This window comes from Grosmannia clavigera (assembly GCF_000143105.1).
Source record: "Grosmannia clavigera kw1407 unplaced genomic scaffold GCSC_156, whole genome shotgun sequence".
In the NCBI taxonomy this organism is placed as follows: domain Eukaryota; kingdom Fungi; phylum Ascomycota; class Sordariomycetes; order Ophiostomatales; family Ophiostomataceae; genus Leptographium; species Leptographium clavigerum.
This window is the reverse complement of record NW_014040784.1, coordinates 1,042,987-1,066,342: the sequence shown is the minus strand read 5'-3', so window position 1 is coordinate 1,066,342 and position 23,356 is coordinate 1,042,987. Positions and strand designations below refer to the sequence as shown.

The 23,356-nt window shown below is 55.4% G+C and overlaps 8 protein-coding genes across 8 annotated transcripts; 3 read left to right on the top strand and 5 right to left on the bottom strand.

The window, feature by feature from the left end:
* Positions 1–282: 282 nt before the first annotated feature.
* On the bottom strand, positions 283–5,862 carry CMQ_2479 (rRNA biogenesis protein; the record flags this gene model as incomplete). The annotated part of the gene is made up of 5 exons (XM_014316437.1): positions 283–849; positions 931–1,502; positions 1,614–1,696; positions 1,756–5,372; positions 5,440–5,862. 5 exons carry the CDS (start codon positions 5,860–5,862, stop codon positions 283–285), a joined length of 5,262 nt encoding a protein of 1,753 aa, XP_014171912.1.
* Positions 5,863–6,363: 501 nt separating this feature from the next.
* On the top strand, positions 6,364–9,326 carry CMQ_2081 (uncharacterized protein; the record flags this gene model as incomplete). The annotated part of the gene is made up of 5 exons (XM_014316039.1): positions 6,364–6,561; positions 6,630–8,385; positions 8,446–8,645; positions 8,713–8,792; positions 9,068–9,326. The coding sequence occupies 5 exons, from the start codon at positions 6,364–6,366 to the stop codon at positions 9,324–9,326; spliced, it is 2,493 nt and encodes an 830-aa protein (XP_014171514.1).
* A 394-nt stretch (positions 9,327–9,720) lies between these two features.
* On the bottom strand, positions 9,721–11,523 carry CMQ_2378 (mitochondrial processing peptidase alpha; the record flags this gene model as incomplete). Its single annotated transcript, XM_014316336.1, has 2 exons — positions 9,721–10,447; positions 10,706–11,523. 2 exons carry the CDS (start codon positions 11,521–11,523, stop codon positions 9,721–9,723), a joined length of 1,545 nt encoding a protein of 514 aa, XP_014171811.1.
* A 1,039-nt stretch (positions 11,524–12,562) lies between these two features.
* CMQ_2179 (fha domain containing protein) lies at positions 12,563–14,644 on the top strand (the record flags this gene model as incomplete). Its single annotated transcript, XM_014316137.1, has 3 exons — positions 12,563–13,680; positions 13,758–13,836; positions 13,898–14,644. 3 exons carry the CDS (start codon positions 12,563–12,565, stop codon positions 14,642–14,644), a joined length of 1,944 nt encoding a protein of 647 aa, XP_014171612.1.
* A 459-nt stretch (positions 14,645–15,103) lies between these two features.
* CMQ_2239 (vacuolar protein sorting) lies at positions 15,104–17,922 on the bottom strand (the record flags this gene model as incomplete). Its single annotated transcript, XM_014316197.1, has 6 exons — positions 15,104–15,355; positions 15,427–15,508; positions 15,576–16,609; positions 16,679–17,384; positions 17,441–17,687; positions 17,778–17,922. The coding sequence occupies 6 exons, from the start codon at positions 17,920–17,922 to the stop codon at positions 15,104–15,106; spliced, it is 2,466 nt and encodes an 821-aa protein (XP_014171672.1).
* Positions 17,923–18,198: 276 nt separating this feature from the next.
* Positions 18,199–18,972, top strand: CMQ_2314 (autophagy protein; the record flags this gene model as incomplete). Its single annotated transcript, XM_014316272.1, has 3 exons — positions 18,199–18,283; positions 18,384–18,724; positions 18,799–18,972. The coding sequence occupies 3 exons, from the start codon at positions 18,199–18,201 to the stop codon at positions 18,970–18,972; spliced, it is 600 nt and encodes a 199-aa protein (XP_014171747.1).
* Positions 18,973–19,201: 229 nt separating this feature from the next.
* Positions 19,202–20,876, bottom strand: CMQ_2104 (histone methylation protein; the record flags this gene model as incomplete). Its single annotated transcript, XM_014316062.1, has 2 exons — positions 19,202–20,132; positions 20,227–20,876. The coding sequence occupies 2 exons, from the start codon at positions 20,874–20,876 to the stop codon at positions 19,202–19,204; spliced, it is 1,581 nt and encodes a 526-aa protein (XP_014171537.1).
* A 570-nt stretch (positions 20,877–21,446) lies between these two features.
* On the bottom strand, positions 21,447–22,504 carry CMQ_2392 (prephenate dehydrogenase; the record flags this gene model as incomplete). The annotated part of the gene is made up of 2 exons (XM_014316350.1): positions 21,447–22,334; positions 22,409–22,504. 2 exons carry the CDS (start codon positions 22,502–22,504, stop codon positions 21,447–21,449), a joined length of 984 nt encoding a protein of 327 aa, XP_014171825.1.
* Between the last annotated feature and the right edge of the window lie 852 nt (positions 22,505–23,356).

The window sequence follows — 23,356 nt, the reverse complement described above, 5'->3', positions numbered from 1 at the left end:
AAGACCACCCGTTGGCCGGCTGGAACGCACTGGAACAAAGCCCGAGGCCGGCCAGCCATAGGTGCTTCACAAGTATGTCCTGTCAGCGATGATGCCGGTCGTGCCTGCCATTGCAATGTCAATCATTCCTTCTCGCAACGTAGACTGGACGAAAAAGGAAGGAAGAAATAGGTGTTTGCCCTCGTCAATGCAAGAAGTCTATCTGTAGCAATCGGTAAGGCAAAGGACGCCGTGATGCATCACCGTTTGCATCACCTTCGTGCTCGCAAATGTACATCTGTTTTACTCGCTCTCAGCTCCCTCGGCATCGGCCTTTTTCTTCTCTGCCTCCGCCGCCCATTCCTTGGCCCGGGTCGTCACCCTTGCACGGCTCTTTGCATCGCCGTTCTGCTCCTCCCATTTGGCCCATCGCTGAAACCAGGATTTGGCCCTCCGTGCCTTCAAACCTTTGGCCTTGGTCCCGCGCTCAAACACATCTCGCACCACCGCCGGGTCGGCCTTGCCCTCCGCCCCCTTGGCCTTCTCGGCCGTATACACTGACGTCTCCAGATCCAGCAGCTGGTCCCAGATGTCGTGCTTCTTCGGCCATTTGTCCAGCAGCGTCTCAAACGTCGTGCGCCCGTGCTCCGGGTTGCCCACAGGCGACCGGAACTCCAGTGCTGCGAACCGTGACATCAGCGTGATCGTCGCAGCGCTCGTGCCCAGCGTCTGCACCGCCCGCGTGAGCAGCGTCCGTGCCCGGTCCACGTCGTGCATGCTGTGGTGCAGGAAGTGCGCATAGTTGATCCAGATCTGCGGCGACTGTGCACCAAACTTCTTGGTCATCGTCTGGAAGAGCTCGTCGGCTTTCTGTGAGTGGGAACGGCCTCGGGTCAGCAAACAGACACAAACACTATCAGCCTTCTCGGTTCTCGCATCGACAACACTTACATTGAGCTTTCCGGACTGGATATAGATGCTGGCTGCCCGTGCAAACACCTCACGGTCGTCGTTGTATTGACAAGCTCGCTTGAACACGGCGTCGGCCGTCTCCTCTGAACCATACTCCACCTCCAAGTTGAAGTACGCAATCCACACGTTCAGCCGCTCTGTCTCCTGGCGCACGTTGATCGTCTTGATAGCACGCTCGGCGATCTCGCGGGCCTTGGCAAGCTCGCTGACCTGCACCTGGAATGCCATGTATTCGATCCACAGCGCCGACATGTCTGCCTGTCCAAGCAGCAGCCTCTCATAGTCGCTCGCCGTCTGCGGTCCCCGGACGTCCAGCTGTGCTGTCCGGTCGATATCGGCAGCTGCTGCTGCCTTCTTGCTTCGCTTGCTACGCTTGGCGACCAGGGCACCTCCATCCTCCTCGTCAAGGTCGGACTGCGAGTCGCCGTTCTCTTGGTCCAGTGCATTGCCCGTCCAGTCAAAGGCGCCTCCGGAGAGTCCGCCACCGTTTGCTGTTTTTGCTGCATCGGCTCCGTCCTTCCCGTTGTCGGACACGTCGTCGGCGACATTGTCTGTCCCGCGAATCTGCAAAACCTGCTGGTCATCGTCGCCCATCTCCTCGTCTGAGTCGTCAGCACCGTCGCTATCATCGTCGTCACCGCCATCGTCCGATCCCAGGGCACCGCCTCCATCCACGCTCATGGCGTCCTCGTCGCTGTCGCTCTCATCCTCGAAATACTTCGGCTTCAGCCCAAGGTTGACCCGGCTGTTCTCACGGTTGATGCTCAGAATCTTGGCCTTCACAACATCCCCCCTCCCCGGTACAGCTTGGTCGCGTCTCTGACCGACTTGTCAGCCATCTCCGTCCGATGGCACAAGCCGCTAACATTGGCCGAGTTGTCAACGACTATGAAGGCACCAAAGTCTGCCACCTTGCGCACCCGCCCGCTGACAATCTGACCCTCGTGGAGGTCGTCAAGCGTCAGCAACGGCGCGTAGTTCTCGTCGATTGCAGACGCTTTCAGGCTCATCTGGATCTGCTTGACTTCCGCCTTGACAGCCGTGACCCGGCCCTTTACGAGCTGGTCGATGCGGAAGTGAGCCTTCCAGTCCTTCAAGAAGGAGTCCGACAGGTCTGTTACACGCACAAAGGCGACCACGTCGCCGCCCAGGTTGACGAACACACCCTTGTCCGATATACCGCGCACGAAACCGCGGATCACGCTGCCAGGTTTGACATCCGAAAAGTCCAGAATCTCACGGTCCTCCACGGGGAAAGAAGAATTGAGAACGCGCGACGGCCGAGTCGAGAGCCGCATTCTCTTGTTGCTAGCATCGACAGAAACGACAGAGACGCGGATGATGTCGTGTTTGAAGTAGGCAGTCGTAGTTGCCTGGTCGAAGTCATCGGCTATGTCGACAAGGTGCAGCGGTCCAGACACGGTCTTGCTCAGCTGCACCAGCACCTGGCCATCGCTCACCTTGGTGACCTTGGCTGGCAGAACTAGGTTCTTTTCGATGCTACTCCACGCGAGGTCACCTTCTCCGCCCGGTGACCGAGCAGACAAGTCGATGCGTCCCTTTTCGACGTCAACCTGGACAACGCGGACGTGTATCGCCATTCCCACGGGGAAATTCGCTTCCAGATCTTTTACCAGGGACATGTCGTCAGAAGCCTCCATGCCATACAGCCTACCTCGGACATGAGGCGTAAGGCTGAGCCAGAGACAATTCGCTCCGTGGTTGTTGACAAAAGCCACCCATGACGATCCGACCTGAACCTTGTCGATGCTGAGAATGTCGGGAGTCTTGCCGCCTTGTAGTGAGCTCGGCTTTATCGAAAGCTCCAGGACCGACCGCCTTTTTTGCTGTGTGATGGGAAGATATACGCGACGCTTCGCATCGTGAACTCCCAAGATGCGCACATCCAAAATTTGGCCTTCTTCAAAATTCTGAAGCGGGCTCTTTGCATCAGGCACATCGTCCCAACTGTCGAAAATCTCTGACATATCGACTCGGCCGGAAACGTTGTCCGCCAGCCGGACATTCAGCTGAGTGTTCTTAACAGAAGTGATCCGTGCCTTAGTAATCTGGCCCAGATGCAGGTCGTCGAATGTTGCAAGTGAGCTGTCTACCGGGTTCAAAAGTGTTCGCGACCCGGCTCCTGCTTTTTCTCCGGTGTCCTTTTCTTCTGCTGGCACATCGCTCGGTAATGAAGCTACCAATCTGCCGTTTTCCACAGAGATGATTTTGAGTGCGAGTGTCTGAGACTTGTGCAGACCAAAGTCCGGCTCAGCCTGTGCAGTCCGGGGCATGAGAGGCTTCGGTAGCAGAGCCACGATGTTCGCAGCAAATTGCACGAACGCAGCAGTCGGCGTGATGTTCCGTACGAAACCGGTAACGAGCGACCCGGTCCGGGCATCTTCCATGTTGACCAGAAGTTTCCCCTCCTTGCTGGCGGCTATCAGGCTCGGTTTCTGGGACACCGTGATGACACGGCGACCCTCGTGCTTGTCCAAGACAAGAAGCTCGGGGAGCACCTGGCCAATGTGAATGCGCTTCAGGGCAGCCTGGTTCTTCGCCGGTGACCGGTCAGACAGATGGCCGATGGGCAAGGTAGCCTTCAAGCCGTTTTCCACAATCTCAACTTCAACACTGTCATCGTGCTTTGCGATAGCCTTGGCAGAAACGATACTGCAGATCTGCAGGTCCTGAAGAGCCTGTCGCTTGTCAACTCCGAATGCCGATGGGTCTTTGCAGGAAACAACGAGCTTGTTCAAGTCTGGGTCGAAGCGCAAGACGCGGACATTGACGGCTTGTCCCTGTCGAAAGTGCTCCTTTGGGTCGCGAATGAAAGCCTCGCTCATCTCTGCAACCGGCAAAAAGCCGCGCAGATCGCCGTAGAACTGCACATAGGCACCAATGGGGACGACGTTGACAACGGTTCCCAGGCACTGCTGGCCAACAGAAAGGTCGTCAAACGACTTGACTGGGGGGATATCAGAATTGACAAGGGTCTTCTTGAGCGTCAGCCGGAACTGGTGGTTGGCTGGGTCTATCGATAGGACCCGCGCAGTGACCTTCATCCCCTCGCGGAATTTCTTCTCTGGGTGCTGGAGCTTGATATCGGAAAAGTGGATTTCCGGCACCAGGCCGGCAATCCCATCCGCAATCTCCACAATCAGCCCAGAGATGCCGTTCTGATTAAGGAGGAGCTTCTTGATGTGGCCCGTGACAACGTCACCGACAGGGACATCTTCGATGCGGATAAAGGACTGCTCAAGAACTTTCTGCTCAAAAGAGACCAGGAAGATGCCGTCGACCGCATTGTAGCCGATGACCCGTCCACGGTGGGTAGAGCCAACCTTGAAGGGTCCAGATGACTCGTACAGCGCATCGACTTTGCCATCTTTGACACGCGAGATGTGAACGAAACCGGGAACGCCTTCCACACCGACATCAACCCACAAACCAACGTTCAGCTCAGCTTTGCGAACAACGCAGCTCTCAACAATGGTCGACAGTGGGAGGGCCTGAGTTGGTGCTTTGTCGTGGACATTTTTGCCGCCCGCTGTTTGCTGCTGTAGAGACAGTATGTGAGGAAGAAGAGATATGGCAACCTTTGGGTTGTCGGCCGTGGGAAAAGTGCAGATGACTCGCGCCTTGATCTTTGACGCAACCTTGTATTTCTCGTCGAGATCGCCAATGCTGCCACCAGCTCCCGAATGTGTCATATCAGCCGTGGCGTCGAGATGCCCCAAGACCTTGCCAGCAAGTCCACGAGCGGTCACCTCTGATACCAGCACGTCAACGGCCGTTCCGGGGAGGAAGGTGTTGATGGTAGTCGCATCCGAGGCCACGTTCTTGATGCTTCCGAGCTGCGTCTTGTTGGCCGAAAGCTGTGCCACCTTTCCATTTGTAGCCTTGCCCGTGACGAGACACAGAATAACAGCACCTGGCTGTAGTCTCTCTTCCGGGATGGACGGGTCCAGCTCCTTCTTCGCCAGGAAGCCACGGAGATCAGAGTCTTGGATGCCGAGGTCCATCACAAAGCCACGGTCTTCGACGCTGATGACAGATGCCATGACAGTAGAGTTCCGAACGACATCCTGGTCCGTAAGGCCGGCATTGGCAAGTTCTGGTCGGGTAGAGAGCTCGATGCGCCGCTTTTTCTTCTTCTCGGCATCGTCGTCCTCGGTCGAAACAACGGAGACGCGAATGTACTGGCCAAGTCCAAACAGCGTTTGGACGTCCACCTCCTCATGTGCTGCGTCCTCGTCGTCATTGGCGTTCTCTGCTTCGGCTTCAATCCGCTCGGTGAGGGCCTGAGATATGGACGTAACGGACAGGTGACCGACCAGGTTATTCGGAAGACTGACGGCGATCTCCAGAGGCGTGATTTCCGATATTTGGCCAAGGACCAATGAGCCTTTCACCAAGCGCTTTGCCCAAGGTCAGCTATCACCCGTCTCAAATTTGATTGCGCCATGCGATCCCAGGACAGCCTACCTTGTAGTTCAGACTCTCAATCCTTACGCTCTCTTCAGCAGGCGCGGCAGTGCTAGGTTTGGGGCGGCCCTCGGAGCTCTTGCGATTCGGCTTCAGACGCTTCTCACTTCCTCTTTCTGTGGTCCCATTGCTGGTCTCGAACAGGGCATCACTCTTTGCCTGGACTTGGATCTGCTTGTATTCGAGTGGCGTCAAAACGCCGCCGCCTCCACGTGGAAATAGAGGTTCCTCCTCCTTCAGAATGGAAGTCACGGCGGAAGCAGGTAGTTTGCGCTCTGGTTTTGCAGCTTCGGCCTCTTTCTTTGAGTCGTCCTTCTTGTCTGACTTCGGCCGTTTTGCCGGGCGACCGTCTGGTTTTCCGGATCTTGCCGACTTTGGAGGCACGCCTCCAGTCGACGCCTCTTTTCTCTTCAAAGAGCACATTTTACTGGGCAGAATTGAAGCAATGAGGCAAGAAAGTCAAGACCAAGTTGGTTGGTTGTCGGCAGAATAATCATAGCAGGAATAGGCAAAAAAAAAACCAGTCGAAAAAAAAATTATATCGATAAGATAGGCACTGTCGATAAGACCATGGCCCACAATATTGGCCGTACTCCGTGCAAAGAGGTACTGAGTACTTTCGACGTAGTACGAGTTCCACTGGGCTGAACCGGCTTACCGGAAAGAGCCACCAAGACGCAGGCAAGCAAGCCTAAGTGTGGCGCGTGTTTTAGGCCGGTTCCTAACTCTTACACAGTAGCGTTTGTTTAGGCCATCAAGGCAGCCATGTCAGTCATGCCAATGCCAACAAATGCCAACAATGCCAACGTCATTCACTATGTGTCAAGCGTGATAACCGGCATCAATACTCCGTATAGGAAAGCATTCATCCGTTCTATAGACGGGCCTCTGCCGGCTCGCAGTGCGCCGTCTGCGCTTTAGCAAATGAGTCCCCGAAAGCGAATTCGAGCGAGCGTGTCCGATATCGCCTCACAGGGCGCAAAGGCAGCTGGAACTGCAGAACTCGACCATGCGTGGGCTTCTGCTGTAATGGCAAAGAGCTCTAACGGCTCGGCGGGGCCCAGCGCGGCCGAAGGCTCCAGCAATGCGAGGCGACGCGTCTCGCTCGGTGACGCGAAATTTGTTTGTGTTTTTCCTGGCTGCATGCGACGCTCTAGCTTGCTGACTCCATCCTTGTTGTGACCATGTAGGGACCCCGGGGCTGGTACGGATCCTGGCCTCGTACGGGAAAGTCGGGCGCATCCACGCAGCTGGCAACCGACCCGATCCTGGGGGGCACAGTGAACCCGAGATCGCTGCCGGACTTCAGTCGCTACGACATACGCAAGGCTACGGCCAACACGGACGGAACCGGCACAGGCGGGCCATCAAGGATGCACCAGTCCGTGGAGTTGCCGCCGCATGTCTCCCCGTTGGCGGTGAGCCCGGTCCGGGTGGATTCGGCAGTTTCGCAGCCGGAAAGCGTGCCGACCCCTGTCTCTACCGCCACAACGCTCGCTGATGCACAGATAGTCGACCAGCCCGACACTGTCGCTAAAGCAGGCGCATCGGCTTCACAAGGAGTTGAAGTCAACCCCCCTGTGCCCGCAGCAGCACCAGCATCGGGTTGGTTCTCCTGGCTTAGCAGGCCTGCACGTATGGAAGAAAGCCAAGCCGTTCCAGCTCCGGCTCCGGCTTCAGCTCCGGCTTCAGCTCCGGCTTCAGCTCCGGAACCTGCCGTGATTGCATCGACGAGTCTGCCGAAAGAAGACGAGGAACAGCAACCGCCCGAGGCGCTAGATACACCGAAACCGGCTGTTGACGGCAGGACGGTGGCCGGGCGCATGTGGTCGTATATGTGGTACGGCAATGCGCCATCTTCTTCTGTCACGACACAACCTGAAGCACAGAACAGCAAGGATGCTGCAATACCAGAAACAAGAACGGACGGAGGGTCTGGGGACGCCACGATGGAGGACACACCATCGGCTCCGATTCCAGTGCCAGCGGCCTCCACGGTCCCCGACAACGGGCAGGGCAGGGCAGCAGGGACACCGGGCTCCATGGCCCCAGTCGCCGCATCGTCAGGCTCTACGTGGGCATTCTGGTCGCGGGATGCGCGTACCAAAGTGGCCGGTAAGACATGCAGCTCACTAGAACAGGGCGAAATAGCCGTCATTGGCGAGCGGTCAGAGGCTGACCCGAAGCCGGCTTCGGGTGTGGAAGGGAGGAGACCTTCATCCATTGCACCGTCTCTGAAAGATGTGCCGACCAGGGATACGATGCCCAGGGACACATCGAAAAAGGGCAAAAGGCCGCGGCCGATGGATGTGAGTGACGAGATGTCGTCGGGTTCGTCAACACCCAGGCCTGAGGCATCTCCCAGGGGTGAGTCTTCATACTCAAAGCAGACAACGGCCGGGAAGCAACCACAAGCGCGCCTGCAGCCATCAGTGAACCTTCTCCTTCCGTCCTTTCAGAACACATACCGGCTCAAGCAGGACACATCCATCGTGCGACAGGTCACGCGCTTTTTGACGCGAGCACACCAACCGCCTGTAACGCACGTGTATCTCAAGACAGACCTGCCGAAGATCAATAAGGCCGTGGCCATTGGAGTGCATGGGCTGTTTCCGGCTGCATACTTGAGGCCGGTAATTGGCCAGCCGACAGGAACGTCGATCCGGTTCGCCAAGCACGGGGCCGAGGCAGTGAGACGTTGGGCGGATGCACATGGCTGCAAGGATTGCGAGATCGAGAAGATTGCGCTGGAGGGAGAAGGCAAGATTGCCGACCGGGTAGACAACCTGTGGAAGCTACTGTTGAACTGGGTTGATCACATACGCGGAGCCGACTTCGTCATCCTCGCATGCCACTCGCAGGGAGTGCCGGTAGGCATCATGCTCTTGGCCAAGCTCATCGAGCTTGGGATGGTCACGACAGCGCGAGTCGGTGTCTGTGCAATGGGTACGTCACCCTGCTGGCAAAGCTGCGGCGCTGTTGCTAACTGCTGGGATTCTGTCATAGCTGGCGTCTCCTTGGGCCCGTTCCCTGACTACAAGTCTGGTCTTGGCATCCTAATGGGGTCTGCGGGCGAGCTCTGGGACTTTGCCAATCCAGAGAGCGAGATTTCCAAGCGGTACGAACACTCGCTGAAGACAGTGTTGGAATACGGTGCACGCGTCACGTACGTTGGCAGCATCGACGACCAGGTTGTGCCGTTAGAGGTGCGTGCCCCTCACCCCTTGTCGACTGCCGTTCCATGTGTGCAGGATTGCTGATGCCCTATTTCAGTCCGCCTTGTATTCCCCAGCGCATCACCCGTATCTCTATCGAGCCGTGTTTGTGGATGGGCGGATCCACGCTCCAGATTTGTGAGTTGTCTTTATTTCCGAGACAGAATGAAGCAATGGATTGTTAACGTCTGTTTGTTTTGCATTTATTAGTATCGCCAGTCTCGTGGGCTTTGCATGCAAGCTGCGCAATCTAGGAGTATCCGACCACGGCTTGATCAGAGAGCTGTCGGTTCCTCTGGCAGGTAGTTTGTATTCGGGCGAGGGGCATTCACGTGTTTACGACGATCCCCAGGTGTACGAGTAGGTGCTCGGTCCCCCTCTCTTCATGCACGGACGTTGGGCTGACATGACAGTCTTGCCGCCTCACATGCCCTGGAGACTGCAGATGTGGGCGCAATCAATTGCGAGGTCCGGGAGCGTGGTTCGCTCACGAATCCTAATCCGTACCACTTGCCGTGGATGATGCGCGGCATGCTCGAGGAAGAGTATGTCAAGACGGAGCTGTCTGCTGAGACGGCCGAACTCCTGAAACAGTTTGACGAATGGAGGCCGGTGACCAAGGCGTTGAAGGACGTGAAATACAGACTCGAGGCAGTGCGGTCCAAGCTTTAAAGAGTTCTCAAGAGAAGTGTGTTTGGCTTTGGCATGCGTTGCATTATCATGAGGCATCGACCTCGATGGACGGACGGACAGGCATTGGGGGTTATTAAAGGTCTATCTTGAAACGGCGCCAACTTGTATGTGTAGAGATTGTTCTTCTTTCTGGTGGTATATGTACAGATTTTGCTCACGTGACCTTTATAGCATGGCACAGATTATACCCAGAAGAGAGACGAGGGGTCCATAAAGCAATTCTCAGTGAACAGCAGCCCCGACGGTTCATCCCAGCCAGCGCATCGCAAGACATGGGAAGATCCTACACCTGAGTCAAGCTACCTCTGTTGCGGAGGGGCAGACACGACGAGATTGGCACACGAACAGATGGCATGCCCGCAGGGACAGCGGCTCATCTCTTGCCCAGCTGCCAGCGGTAGATGATATCCTGGATTTCGTCCCACTGGATCTGCTTGGCGCTCAAGCCGGCGACATCGGCCTCCTGCAGGACGACGGTGGGAGCGCCGCTGCCACGACCGGGATTCTGGACGAGGCCCTGAACGACGATCTTGGCGACGCGACGCAGGTCGTCGACGGTGAGGTCGTTGATGCGGCGAACCATCTCGTGGACGGGGATCTTGTGGCCATGGACCTGGACCTGGCGGCCAAGGTCCTCGAGCTCGACCATGCGACTCTCGAGATTCATCAGCAGGCTCGAGCGCAGCTGGTTCTTGGCGCGGTTCACCTCCACCTGGCCGAGGGCACTGAAGCCACCGTCGAGGGCCAACGACCGGAGCTCACGACACATGACCTCGAGCATCTTGGCGGTGCGGCCGGGATAGCAGGAGGCGGCGATACCGAAGAGGCCACTGTCGGCGTAGGAATGGTTGAAGGCCACGCACGACTCGACCCAGGCGTGCTGGTTGAGCACGTTGGTGTAGAGGCGGCTGTACATGCCCTTGCCGGGACCACCGGCCGAGAAGGAGCCACCACCGCCGAGGAGGGTCTGCAGGGTGGCGAGAGCATAGATGTCGTCGGACGAGATGGGAAGGCCTTCGAAGGCGAGCTGAATATGGGTAAAGTTGGGCTGGTTCGGGTTCAGCGGCGGCGGCTGTGCGGGCAGCGAGAGGAAGCCGCCGCTGTAGTGAGCCGGCCGGTTCAGCTGCTCGGGCGAGAGTGCATAGGGGGTGGTCGAGAGGACGGAGGCATTTTGCGGAGCGGAAGTGGAGAGGTTTTTGAGGAAGGGTATCTTGGAAAGAAGATTTGAGGGGGGTGAGGTAGATGAGGAGGGAGATGAGGCTGACGAGGCGGATGAGACAGACGATGAGACGGACGAGGTGGAAGCGGTGGATGAGAAGGATGACGTCGAGGCAATGCTATCGTCGGCCGAACAGGACAGGTCGTCGGGCTGCTGCTGCAGGGTTGGCTTCATGTCGCCAAAGTGCTGTTCGGCCAGGGCGACGGCCTCGTGGTGCGGGACGCCAGCAAAAGCCACCACCATGCGGTCAGGGCGGTAAAAGGCGTCGCGGTAGGCGCAGATGACGTGACGGTCGATGCTGGCCAGCCGTTCCTCCGGGCAGAGCAGCGGGTTGCCGAGGGTGTTATCACGGAAAGCGGCCATGTGGACGAGCTCGGGCAGGATCAGCTCAGGCTTGGACCAGATTTCCTTGATCTCGTAGGCGGCCGTGTCGAGCTGCTGGGCAATCTCGTCGTCGGTCAGAAGGGGCGAGCGGATGGTCTCGGCGAGAATCTCGACAGCCGTCGGGATGGCCGAGTTGAAGGTGGCGGCCTGGTACATCATGGACTCGCGCGACGACGCGCACTGGATATTGCCACCGAGGCTCTCGACAGCCTCGAGCATGTCGTCAGCCGAGCGCCGGCTGGTGGACTTGAAGGCCAGCCGGTCCATGATGTGGCTGGTACCGCGCAGATACTCGCTCTCGTAGCGCGACCCGGCCTCGATGTACACGCCGACGCCGGAGAAGGCATCGGGCAATGCTTCGGACGCCACCCGCACGCCGTTGGCAAGCGTCGTGATCTCGTCGAGCTTCGTGGGGTCCTGGGCCGGTGGCACGGCCACGGCGGCAAACAGTCGCGGCCGTCCGGCTGGTCCTCGGCCGGCGAACGGCTGGAGGCTTGGAGGTGTGACAGACGAGACCAGCGGCCGTCGCCGGGCGGCTTGGCTGGCCAGTCGAGACACGGACGAGCGGAGCATCGTGGGCGGCAGAGTCAGATGGACATGCAAAATGAGGCGGGGACAGGACTGCGGGCGGCTTCGGCGGGTTTGGCAGACGAAGCCATAAAATTTCGTCGCGACGATGTGGTGATGCGTGGCGATAGTGACGGCGATAGCGATAGCGATAGCAATATGCAATATGCAAATAGCGAGTCGCGAGAGCGATGGCATATACTCCGTACGAATACTCCGTGCTCCGCCCGTAGAGTCCGTACGGAGTAATAGCGCTGAAATGCTCTGTACTCGCAGTATCTGACGCTTCCGGCGACCCCACCCACATATAAATATAACTGCGCTAGACAAAGCGGCCAGGGTCATTTGATTGCCCTGTGCAGCGATATCATGCAGCATGACGCCTACGCCATAGCACATGTGCTCGCACGAAGTATCCCTGTCGCCACACTCTCAGCCGGCCATCCTGTTTCTGGCCTGGGCCCAGCCTAGTGTCTCGCTGTTCCTCTTTTGCCCCCTTCATGTCTACGAGTACGTCGTAGTCACGTATCCAGTCATTTCCCGTTGCTATGAGCACCGTTACGCGGTACAACTCTTACTCGTCGTTCCGTAGGCGAAAAAGTCCTGATAATACATACCAGCCTCTCATGACTTTGCCTCCTGCACGTTACCGTCGGTCACGCATATTCAGGCCGGGCAGCCCTCCTTTTATTCCCTCTTGCTCCCGTCCCAACGACGCTGAAAAGTACTGCAATTCAACCAGAATCGCATGTGCAGTGCCCGTGGTTGATTGTTCGCCGGTCCGCCTCCACGAGTAAGACACTTGACCAGTCCGGAATCAGCACGCATCACCCCATCCGGCACAACATTTGCCTCGTCTGATCGACCTCTTCTTTCTTCTTCGTCACGCCGCCTCCTCCCTCCGCCGGACCCCCGACACACACGTGATCGCACACGTGATCGCTTTGCAAACCTGCACCCGGTCATAAATTCGTGCCATCGACCTCCCACCACTCGACCGCCTTTCCGCCCAAAGGTGCATTATCTGCGCCACGGCTCGTCCTTCATGTTTACCCAATCCGTGCCAGCGCCCGCGCCTGCGCCCTCGTCCACGGGCCTGCACGTCGCCTCGTCCACGTCGCCAGCATTGCCAGCCTCCAGAACCAGTCGACTGCGCGGCCTCAGCTACCTGCGAAACTACACCCAGAGCCACCTGCTGAACCGAGAGCACAGCGGTGCTTCCAATCCCAACAACGTGCCATCCTACACGAATTCGTCTGCATCTGCATCTGCATCTGCATCTGCGTCTGCAGAGACTGCTGCACCCGTCAGCCGCATCGTCTCTCACTCTCAGGCGTCCAACAGCCACGACGTGAACGGCTCCCGTCTCGTCCGCTCCGAATCATATCCCTGTCGGCCTACCCATTCGTCTGTAGACCACATCTTCGCCCTGCCGACAAGAGACAGCCCTCTCGAGACATTGTCTGCAGCCGAGGACACTGGCATCACCACTGCAGCAACCACAGCAGCCCCAACGGCCACAACGGCCACAACGGCCACATCGGCCCCAACGGTCGCCACGGCCACAACGGCCGCCCTCAATACAGTCTGCCTAATGGACGTGACATCTGCTCCGTCAACAAACGGTCCGGCAGCGACGGCCATAGTCACGGCCACCACCGAAGGCAATGCCGGCTCCAATGCTGCCGCCGGTGCCGCCACCTTGGATAGCTTGCCCTCCATCCGCTTCTCTACCTTTTACGACCCCCGCTCGACACGGCCATCGCTCAAGTTCGCCACTACCTCTCGCACCCTGCCCACCGGCAAGGAGGTCATCCGCGTCGGTCGCTATTCAGAGCGCGACAGCCTGCCAACCACCAGTCCGAATGCCCCCTCCGCCGCTCACGTTGGCTTCAAGTCAAAGGTCGTCAGCCGTCGCCACTGCGAGTTCTGGTTCGAAAACAACCGCTGGTTCATCAGAGACGTCAAGAGCTCCAGCGGCACCTTCTTGAACCACATCCGTCTCAGCCAACCCGGCACCGAGAGCAAGCCCTTTCCCGTAAACGATGGCGACGTCGTTCAGCTGGGCATCGACTTCAAGGGCGGCGAGGAGATGATCTTCCGCTGTGTCAAGATACGCATCGAGTTGAATCGAGGATGGCAGAACAAGCTAAACGCCTTCAAGTATGCACTCTCTCCCTCCACCCCCTGCTGCTGCCTGGCCTGACCTGATATAGCATGAACACCCACAAGCGCCTTAGAAACATGACCAAGTCGAGCGATGGCGATGGCGCCACGCAATCGTCTCAGGACTGCTCCATATGCCTCAACTCCATTGCGGTATGTGCTGCCTCCCCGCCCGACCTTGCTGTCGAAGCTGACCCGGCCCTTTGCCACACAGCCCTGCCAGAGCCTTTTTGTCGCGCCTTGCTCGCACACATGGCATTACAAGTGTGTCCGGTCTCTGCTCGACTCGCCCCAGTACCCCGGCTTCATTTGCCCCAACTGCCGTGCTGCTGTCGATCTTGAAGCAGACGTCGAAGATCCTCCGGAAGAATGGGAGCACGGCGAGGCCGATGATGCTCACGAGCCTCTGCCAGGCGACAGCGAAGACGCCGAGAACCACGTCGGCACCCTCGCCGCTGCCGGGACACTCAACCAATCTTGCGCGTCTCAGGTGCCGCCACAGCCGTCTCTGCCACCGCTGCACGCCGGCACAGCCGATCTCGTCGCCGATACTATTATACAAGCCGATCCCATGCAGGTCGACACCTCTCCATCGCCATCTCCAGCAGAGCCGCTGCAGCTGCGACTCCCGCTTCCGGAAGACCACCTCTCCCACGCCACGGTTTACCCCATGTCAATCCCAATGCCATCCGCCGTTGGCCGCTTTGCCTCGTCCAGCACCAGTGGCCCCTCTGCATCTGGTGCCGCCTGCATGATTCACACATCCTCTCCAACCGCTGATGCCGTGGCATCTCACGGCCATGATGGCCCCATCACTCCCCGCAATGATGCGGGACCATGGGTCTTCGATGGCAGCGGTATCCGGATAGCGGATGGGAGGCCGAGCACAGATGGCCGAGGGGGAGGGATGCGCAGTCTGGACACAGCAGCCGCCGAACTGGCCGCTCAGTCCGAAAACTAAACCAGCCCCGAGACAGCCCGATCACATATACGGGAATCAAGAAGCTGTTATTGTTTGACGAGAGCACGTGACTGCGCTGTCTCGTCTGCCTGGCATTAGGGAGCATTGCAGATAACATGTTGGATATATATGTCTTTATACGTGTACGGCGTTCCATATTGTTTGTTCGCCTGTCCGGACGTTCTGTTATTTTGCCATTGTCGTATTTTCAGTTTAGATCATCTTGAGCATGTCATCTCCGCATGGCTGCTGCGCTGCGCGTTTTATGCTGAGCACATGGCCAGAACCCCTATCCTCTAATTTATATAGCTGATTTGTAAGATACGCAAGGCTTGCATGGATTTGCTCTTCGAAGTTTGAAGGCAACAGACTGAAATACGCAACGCTGTCGCTGTCATGTCCTCAAAACTGTCCCCATTACATCTGTCTCCAACTGGAACCCCCCTTTGACCGTGACATCTATTTTTTGAATGCGGCATCGCCCAGTTGCTCGATCTTTTGTCCCTCGGCCGTTCCCTTACCAGCTGCATCCAATATTCGCGTCCAGGCGTCTACGTCTTTGATCTTGACAGCCTCCTCGGCCGCCTTGACTCGCAGCCCACACTTTTCATACATCGTGATGGCAGCACCGGACTCCAAGTTTACGCACTTTGGCACAAATAGTGCCGCCAGACGAGTATTGCCTGCTTGCAGAACAAGGTTGAAGAACGGCTGTGGAGGAAAAGGTCAGCACCGGGTGACTATCTGGATGCGGACATGTCTGCGAACGGAAAGACACGTACCTCCCAGCCAATGGGACTCTTCTTGGCCTTGGATATATCTTCGATCTCGTCCCAGTCTCGTTTTGCGACGAGGGCCCGAAGTCTAAAGCGCTGTCAGCAAAGAGAGGAAGAAGAAACAGACACACCAGCATGTGCTCATGAAGGCCTACCGTATCCACCACGCCACTCGCTCCGGCACATGGAATTCGCTCTGGAGCTTCTTGGCCCGTCCATGGTATCCTAGCCGGATAAGTTTGAACATTGTGTCGTTGACACTCAGGCCCGTGAAGCTGTCTGTCAAATCCCGGTCAAACGCCTCTTGCATCCTGAGAAGCGTTGTCGCCTCTTTGAGCGCCCCGAGCTCAAAAGCGCTCTCCTTCTGATTATCAGCCAGTACCTTGGCCGCCAAAACAAGCTTGTCTGATGCAGTCCGGCTGTCCGGTTGGCGCAACGCTTCGCGGATGAAGACAGACGCACCGCTTTGCCGACGGTCATCTTGGTAGTACATGTCCTTGAGCAAGGTGTTGTCACCCTCGCGCATCGCCGACGACTCGACCAAGGCGGTCGCGACAGGTCGGCTGTTCACTGTTCGGAAAAAGGCTGCCAATGGAAGCTTGCGCCGAATCTGCCCAATGACAAAATACACCAGATCTGTATCCCCGGATTCGATAGCTTTGTCGAGAGCAAGCTCGTCTTCTTCCATGCTCAAAAGAAGAGGTACTTGTCGGCCTGCCCGTGGTTCGTGATTCAGCAGTTCTGTTGCCAACCGGGCGCGTCCCTCGTCATATGCAGCTCGCGCTATCTCCTCGAACGAGATGCCTGGTTTCCCGGACAACTTCTCGACAATAATCTGGCACAACGTATCGTCGTCTTCCGAGCCGACGCGCACCTTTGCGCAGGCCCAATGGACGTAAATGTTGTCCGTCGGCAGGCGGAGGTAGCTGGAGATGCGCAGAGCCAGAAGATGCTCGTTGCGGTTAAGCAGACGCTTGATAAGCCCGTCAGGCCCTAAGCGTTGGTACTGGTCATAAGACAGAGGAAGTCCAATCTCGTAGAACCGCACGGCGTTCAAAACACGAAGAGTATCACACATCTCGACAAAATCGTCGCTGTTGTAGATATCCAGTACAGATTTACCGAATGAGGCAGCCTTCAGCAACTGTTTCTGCCAATGGGTATTGAACTCTTGGCTAGAGGCATTGACCTGTCCAGTACTCAATGTTAGAGAAAATGCCGCTCAGAGAAGGGATCTCTCCTCGGAGAAGAGGCATACGCATGTGTCCACTGCCTCGGTCAGGTTGGGCCGAATGAGCTGAATGTTATCATCTGCTTTGGGTGACTGTGCCTCCAGCTGTTCGACAGCATCCAGCAGTATTGAGGCCGGCGATTCAGTGCCGAACCTAAACACATCTTCGGTCACTTCGGGTACTTTCTGTAGGAAGTCGCATGTACCGTTGGTTATCACTCGCACGCCATCTATGTCTTGAACAACATGAATCCGTGCATCATAGAAGAAGCTAGCGACGGAGCCTCCAGGACCGACAACGTGTATTTCGTCCTCCCAGGCAATGACAACAGCATCGTTCCCGCACCACTGCAAATACTTGGGTGGGATCTTGGACTTGGACTGATGCTCGCTCAGTCGAGTCTGAAAGTCGCTCGTAACGACATGTGCAACGCCTGTGCCCGTATAGAGAGCCACATACTTGCCGTTTGGTGAGACGGCGATATGCACAAACGGTCCAACATCAAGAAAGCGATCCTCACAGTCCATGGCATCGACGACGTAAATCGTCTGCCCTATACTCAGAAGAACCTCGACAGACCTCGATAGAGTATGGCTTGGTGAAATTAGAGTCCAGGAATGGATTCTGCCCTCTGGGCAGGAGGCCAGGAGCTTTGGGCGAGGCTCCTCATAGGACGTGACGGATATCAACGCATTATTCGACAGCAGGGCGACCATGCCGAAGTCATAGAACCTGAGAGCGTCCCCGTTAGTTTACGTCCAGGTGGCAGGAACCCGAAAATTGCATACCTGCATGACTCAACACTATGGTGTTCAACGCCATTACCAAGAGAGAACTGTGTGAAGTCACCCTGGAGGTTCATGTAACACCTCACCGTGCCGTCCTTCGTAACGATCAAAAGCTTTTCGTCGTCTGACCAGCCGAGCCCCCTAACATCAGACACTTTATCCCAGCTGATGCTCCTAATAAGCTTCCCCGCTGAGCTGTAGATGTCTATGCTCGGCTTCGTCGATCTCCGTACTTGATAGGCAATGACTTTTTGTTTTCATCATGCCATAATGCTGTACACGTAACAAAGTCAGAAGACTTCGCGCAAATTGCAGAGCAAGCACTGCGAGACCGTACCTATGGCACCAGAATAAGGAGCTCCAGCGACGGCATAGTTGTCTAGGTTCAAATCGCGGTCAAACACGGCGGTATACAGCTGGACCTTGCGATAGAAACTATCGCCGACTTGCTCCCAGCCTGCGGTAGGATGGGACGTGTCCATACTGTTTCATTCCCAGGGCAAGGTTTCTTGCGGTGTAAGATCCCAAGCTGTCGCGTACGGTACTGCTGCCCGTCCAAAAAGCCGCCTATTGGTGGCACGTGCAGCGACGTAATAACGCAATGCCCCTCGCACTGTCCAGAAGTGTTGCGCTAACCTAACGTCTCAGCTTCCTGCAGTAATATTTCCCGCGCAATCATTCATAAAGAAGTCGGCCTCTGAAGAACAATATAGAACTCTGCGTACCTTGCTCTATACGTTACTTAGCAAGAGGAAATAATGCCCAACTGGCGCGACGAGTACGTAGCCTCCATCAAAGAAGCAGACGAGGCTGATCCGGTCAATACAGCATTGATCCTTGCTTGTACGCTTTCCCAATTTCTGCCCCGCATCCTTTCACCTGCTCTCTGCCACTCATATCGATCTCCATTCATCTATTTACATCGTGACTGACCAACCGCCAGGCTCTACATTACAAGACCAGGTTGCTGCTTTGCAGGCAGAAAATGCACTCCTTAGGTCGACGACGGCTAAAGTCCCTGAAACAGATCGACTGGATTTATCGAATGTCCCAGATGCAGAAACGCCCAGAGCTCAGCTGCGGGTTGACCTCACCGAAGCCCTTCGGTCGCAAGGAAAACTTCAACTACGCTTAAAGACTGCAGAAGAGGAATTGGAATCCCTGCGGCTTAGCAATCGAACCGACAGCCGCACAATTCGTACATTGACAAACGAGCGAAATGCACTCCTTATCAAAGTCCGGGACAGAGATGAAGAACTTCGCGGAAAGTCCAAATTAGTGGAGGTATGAGTCCGCATTTACGATTTGGCCGTGCAGATGTCGGCAGCTAAAACCGTTTTGGGGCCGTGATAATATAGGATGTTCAAGACGAGCTTATTGCGCTCAATCTACAACTCAACATTGCCGAGCAACAGAGAGACAAGATTCGGGAAGAGAACAAGCAGCTGGTCGATCGCTGGATGCAGCGGATGGGCCAAGAAGCCGAGGCCATGAACATTGCAAACGAGCCTTACTTCGCTAGAAGCTCATGAAGAGGGTGCATCCAAGCTACTGATAAAAGACTGCATTCGAATACATTCTGGAAGAGACAAGCCCGAAGTAAGTGAAAATTTCCCCTGCCTTATCCAAAAGCGTTGCAATGCCCAGACATGCAATCCAGTTCCTATCGCTAAGAGCATTACTCTAAAGCTCGTCTTTTTTATTTTCTGGTATCTTGCATGAGCTATGCAAGTAGCCTCTAACGCTAAACAGTAAAAGGTATCACCTCCTCGTTGAAATACAGAAATTCCCAGCGGCTCCTGTCCAACTGACGTAACCCTCCGGGTACGTTAATACTTCGACGTTCAGAATTGTGCCGCCAACGTCGTTGATATTGTGTGATGCACTCTTGTGGTCATGGACAAAGCTCTTCAGCGACACGATCTTGCAGCCAGGCTTGAAATCCAAAAACATCCTCACGAGGTCGTCGTTCAATTGCGATGTGAACGCCTGGTTGTTAACCAAAACAACGTCTGCCCGTTTCAATACCTCTTGGACAGATGTGTTACAGCGAAAGTCGCCTCTTTCGAGATGCACTTCCCCTGGAGCGATCCCCCATAGCCGACACCTTTCCGTAAACTCCTTCTTCTGTACCTCTGCCAAATTGCAGGCATTCTCCATCATTTCGCACCCCCAGCTTTCACATCCTATTTCCAAAGCGGCTTGAAGAACGACGTTGCCGACGCCTGAGCCAAGATCAACAAAGACCTGGCCCGATGTCATATGCAACCTGTCCACCAGTATGTCGGTAATAAATGGATGGAGGAGCTCGCCGTACACGTTGTCGGTTCCGTTCTCATACCTTCGAAGGAGGTCAACTTTTGGGGCCACCGTTCGGTCATAAACCTGGTCCAGGATGAAAGCTGCAAGGTGTCGAGGCAGGTTATGTTTTTGGGAGAGATTGGACGCTACCACTCCGCTTTTTTGCATGGCAAGTAGTCGATCGTTGTAGTCTTTCAGCGCGGACGTAAACATTTTGAGGTCCTTTACTTTGTCGCTCGATGCGCGCTCTAGCTGTCGCACGATGCCAGTTGTTGGGTCAAGAAATGGCACAGCTTGCTCGTCTGTTAAGTAAATTTCTGCGGTGTATCGTATAGTCGTCAACATATCTTTGATAGCGTCGATTTTGTCTTTGCCCCAGACAAGCTCGTATCTAGTCGGAGTTGAAGGGGATATGTCAGCAGTGTTAATTGGCAAAATTTGCGATGTTTGATGCAATATGAGTTTGTAGATCGTGTCCTCTTCACCTTTCTCTGTGCTTGGACCCGGGATACTGCAGCTCGACGGAAACGTCGTCACTCGTTGAGCCTAGCACTGGCACACATTTGAGTGCCAGACACGCCACAGTTGCGGCGTGTACAATATTTGGCTTTGCTGCATCTTTGTCCTTCAGTCCATCTCCGTCATTCAACGTCCCCAGTAGAGCAGGATGTGCCAGACGGCGATCCAGGTCAATCACTCGGCTCCCGTCCAGCCGCGACCTTTTCCTTTGGCCCCGCGCACTCAATGTCATTTCCCAGTCATTGTCATCAGTGTCAGAGTCTTTGTCAAAGTCTATGCGCTCATTTGCTGGCGAAGCACGATGCGAGGACCCTCTGACTAGCTTTCGCTTGCGATCGGCGTCTCGGCCTGAACGGTTCTTATTCTCGTTGGCGGCCGGAAACGGCGAAAGGCTATTGCGACTTCTCGGCGAGGACGAGGCCCGCGACGATAATGATGCGGTCTTTTTACCGTTACTATTCGCGGTATGCCGGACACTCAGGTTGTCGGAATTGGGCGTAGCAAGCCGCGAGTTTCGAGGTTCTGATCTCGGCTTCGCAGTACCAACAGGAACCACGATCTTGCGGATCGTCGGCGCAACAACTTTAAACTTGGGCTTTTGGTTGAATATGCCCATCGCGCCGTTCGCAGCCCTTTACTGCGTCGGTTTACTGACGTCTCCCAGCCGACACCCGTTCACGGCTCGGTGTTCGATCTTTCAGGTAAGAAGAGTAATACTCGTAGGATGATGGGCCACTAACCATATTCTCTGGAATGCCGGAAGAGAATAGCAAATGAAGGAACTAGAAAATAGGTGCGCACGAGGGAAATAATGTTGCTCGAAGAAAGGCGCCAGCACGAGGGCAAATGTGAACTAAAGACAAAGCGGTACGGAGTACTCCGTAGTTTGGCCATTGTACGGAGAACGGGACTAGTCGAACGCGCACGCGCCGAATTTCTTCGTACTGTTCTTCCCCCAACTTGCGCCTCAGCCCCACAACGCCGTTGACCCGCCGTCCAGATCAGCAGCCGTCATTATCCACGTGATGCGATTGATCCAGGAACCAAAGCATGGGTGCGTCTTGTTTCTTTCCCGATACCTATTAGAGCCAGTGGTATACTTCAGGTATACTTTATGGCGTCCTATAAAACATACGAGACGACAGTCGGTTACATAGTATAATTGGAGCGCTACAGTCGCCCTATGTCAACCGGTCTTGCTCTCGAGCAGTGCTCGCATCATCTCGTTTCCGACTTGTATAGCCGAGGCAAATCGCGGCTGGAAAAACTGCTGGGTGACATCAAATCTCTCCTTCCAAGTGTCGAAATGTCCCAGATTCACACACTCAGCCCAACCCCTTGCCGCAAATGTAAATTCCAGGTCGTCCGACCGGAAAGTATTGTCCTCAATGGCAACACGTAGTGCTGCATCCAGCTTCTCAGAGTCCCGGAACAAGTTTTCCGTCACGCCCAGACGTAAACGGAACAGTGGTGTCGAGCAAAGCATATGATCGTAGGGCACGATCCCGAGTTTGCTCCAGCAGTCTACCATTGCCAATAAGCTCAAGTGGTTATTGGGGAGTACACTCTCTGGGCGTTCGCCAAGGCCAAAGCGATCAAGTAGCCCGTCGTTCAGTAGTGGCTTCTCTGCCCATTTGGGGTTCTCAAAAGTGCCAAACACTCTATCTTTCGCTTCGTAGACTCGTCTTCGCAGGTCATCCGACCTTCCTTCAAGCATAAGCTTGTAGAGCTCGGTGGTGCTTGCAGCATACTGTGCAATCTGCTTCCGTGCTTCCGGGTTCATGATGGCCAATCCTGCGTACACGTGCCACTTTTGCGCATATATCCGAAGCATCAAATTGATTTTGACATTTTCGATCCCACCTACATACCGTGCACCTTCCCAAGGGAACTGCTGCATGGCATGCCAGGCCTTGCCCATAGATAAGAAGGCAACGTGCGTCACAGCCTGCGTGTCTGCGGTAATCCGATCGTGCAATGCTGCCGTCAAGTATACGTGTTTACTGCCCAGACAACTGAGAACAGTCTCGACTTTGGCAAAGGATTCGTCCGATGCTCGGTGCTTGATCATGACCTACACACACACGTCTACAGTTGGTATCAGGATTTTCTCCCCAGTAAGGACCGTCGCAACGTAGTAGTACTTACAAGAGGTTGGCCACGCGTGTCAACATTTGGCCCGTGAAGGGAATGGCACGAGACAATATCGACATCATCCGGCAAATATTCCTCAAAGGCTTTCATCTCGGGATCCTTGCAGGACGTTTGTCCACCGACAATGGCATTCTGTTTCGTGGCTGTTGCGCCAATCCAAGAAGCACGACAATCAGATCAGCGAATGAAGGAGACAATCGGTTACACAACAAGCATGGCAAAAGCACGAAGAGCCGCAAAAAGAGCAGGAGAAGGAGTAGGGCATACAAGGACCATATTCCTTTACAACACGACCAATAGCCGCAGCTTCAACACTGTAGATGATGTAGTCGCTCGTTCGAGACACCAGATGGCCGTCGCGTAGAATAGTTATATTGCTCTGAGTATTCATTCTCAGCATCACGTCACGTAAAAACACGCATCTTGGGGCTCGAAACAAGGCGAGGTAGAAAGTCCGTACTTTATCAGAAAACTCTTCTTGTAAACCCTCGTACTTTTCTTCCCTGTCACATGCCACAATCCTACATTTCCGTCCCTGTCAGCAAGCTACTACCGACCAGTCCCTTCTACCAAGTACCAGAGCAGGCAACGAAACTTTTCGCGTTCTAGATTTCGAGCCACGTTAGCATTCGCAAACTTAATGGTATGAGAAGTAAGCATAGCAGTGAAAGTGGAATTGCATCAGACAAAAATTTGTAAGGTAGCTGAGAGTTATCATCAAGGAAAGTCAACGGCCACGACTGGGTTACCAGAATAGCCGCCCAGTCCAGCCAGAGACAATACTCGAGCCAAATGCGCTCAAGTCATCATAGCAATGAAAAGGGGACAAATTGCAGGGTAGAAAAAGAGTATAGGGGTTTCAACTAACCTGTGGTATAAAGTAGTTACTGTCTTGAGAAAAGCAAATATCAGCATTACCTCCAACCTGCAGCACCGAGCCGA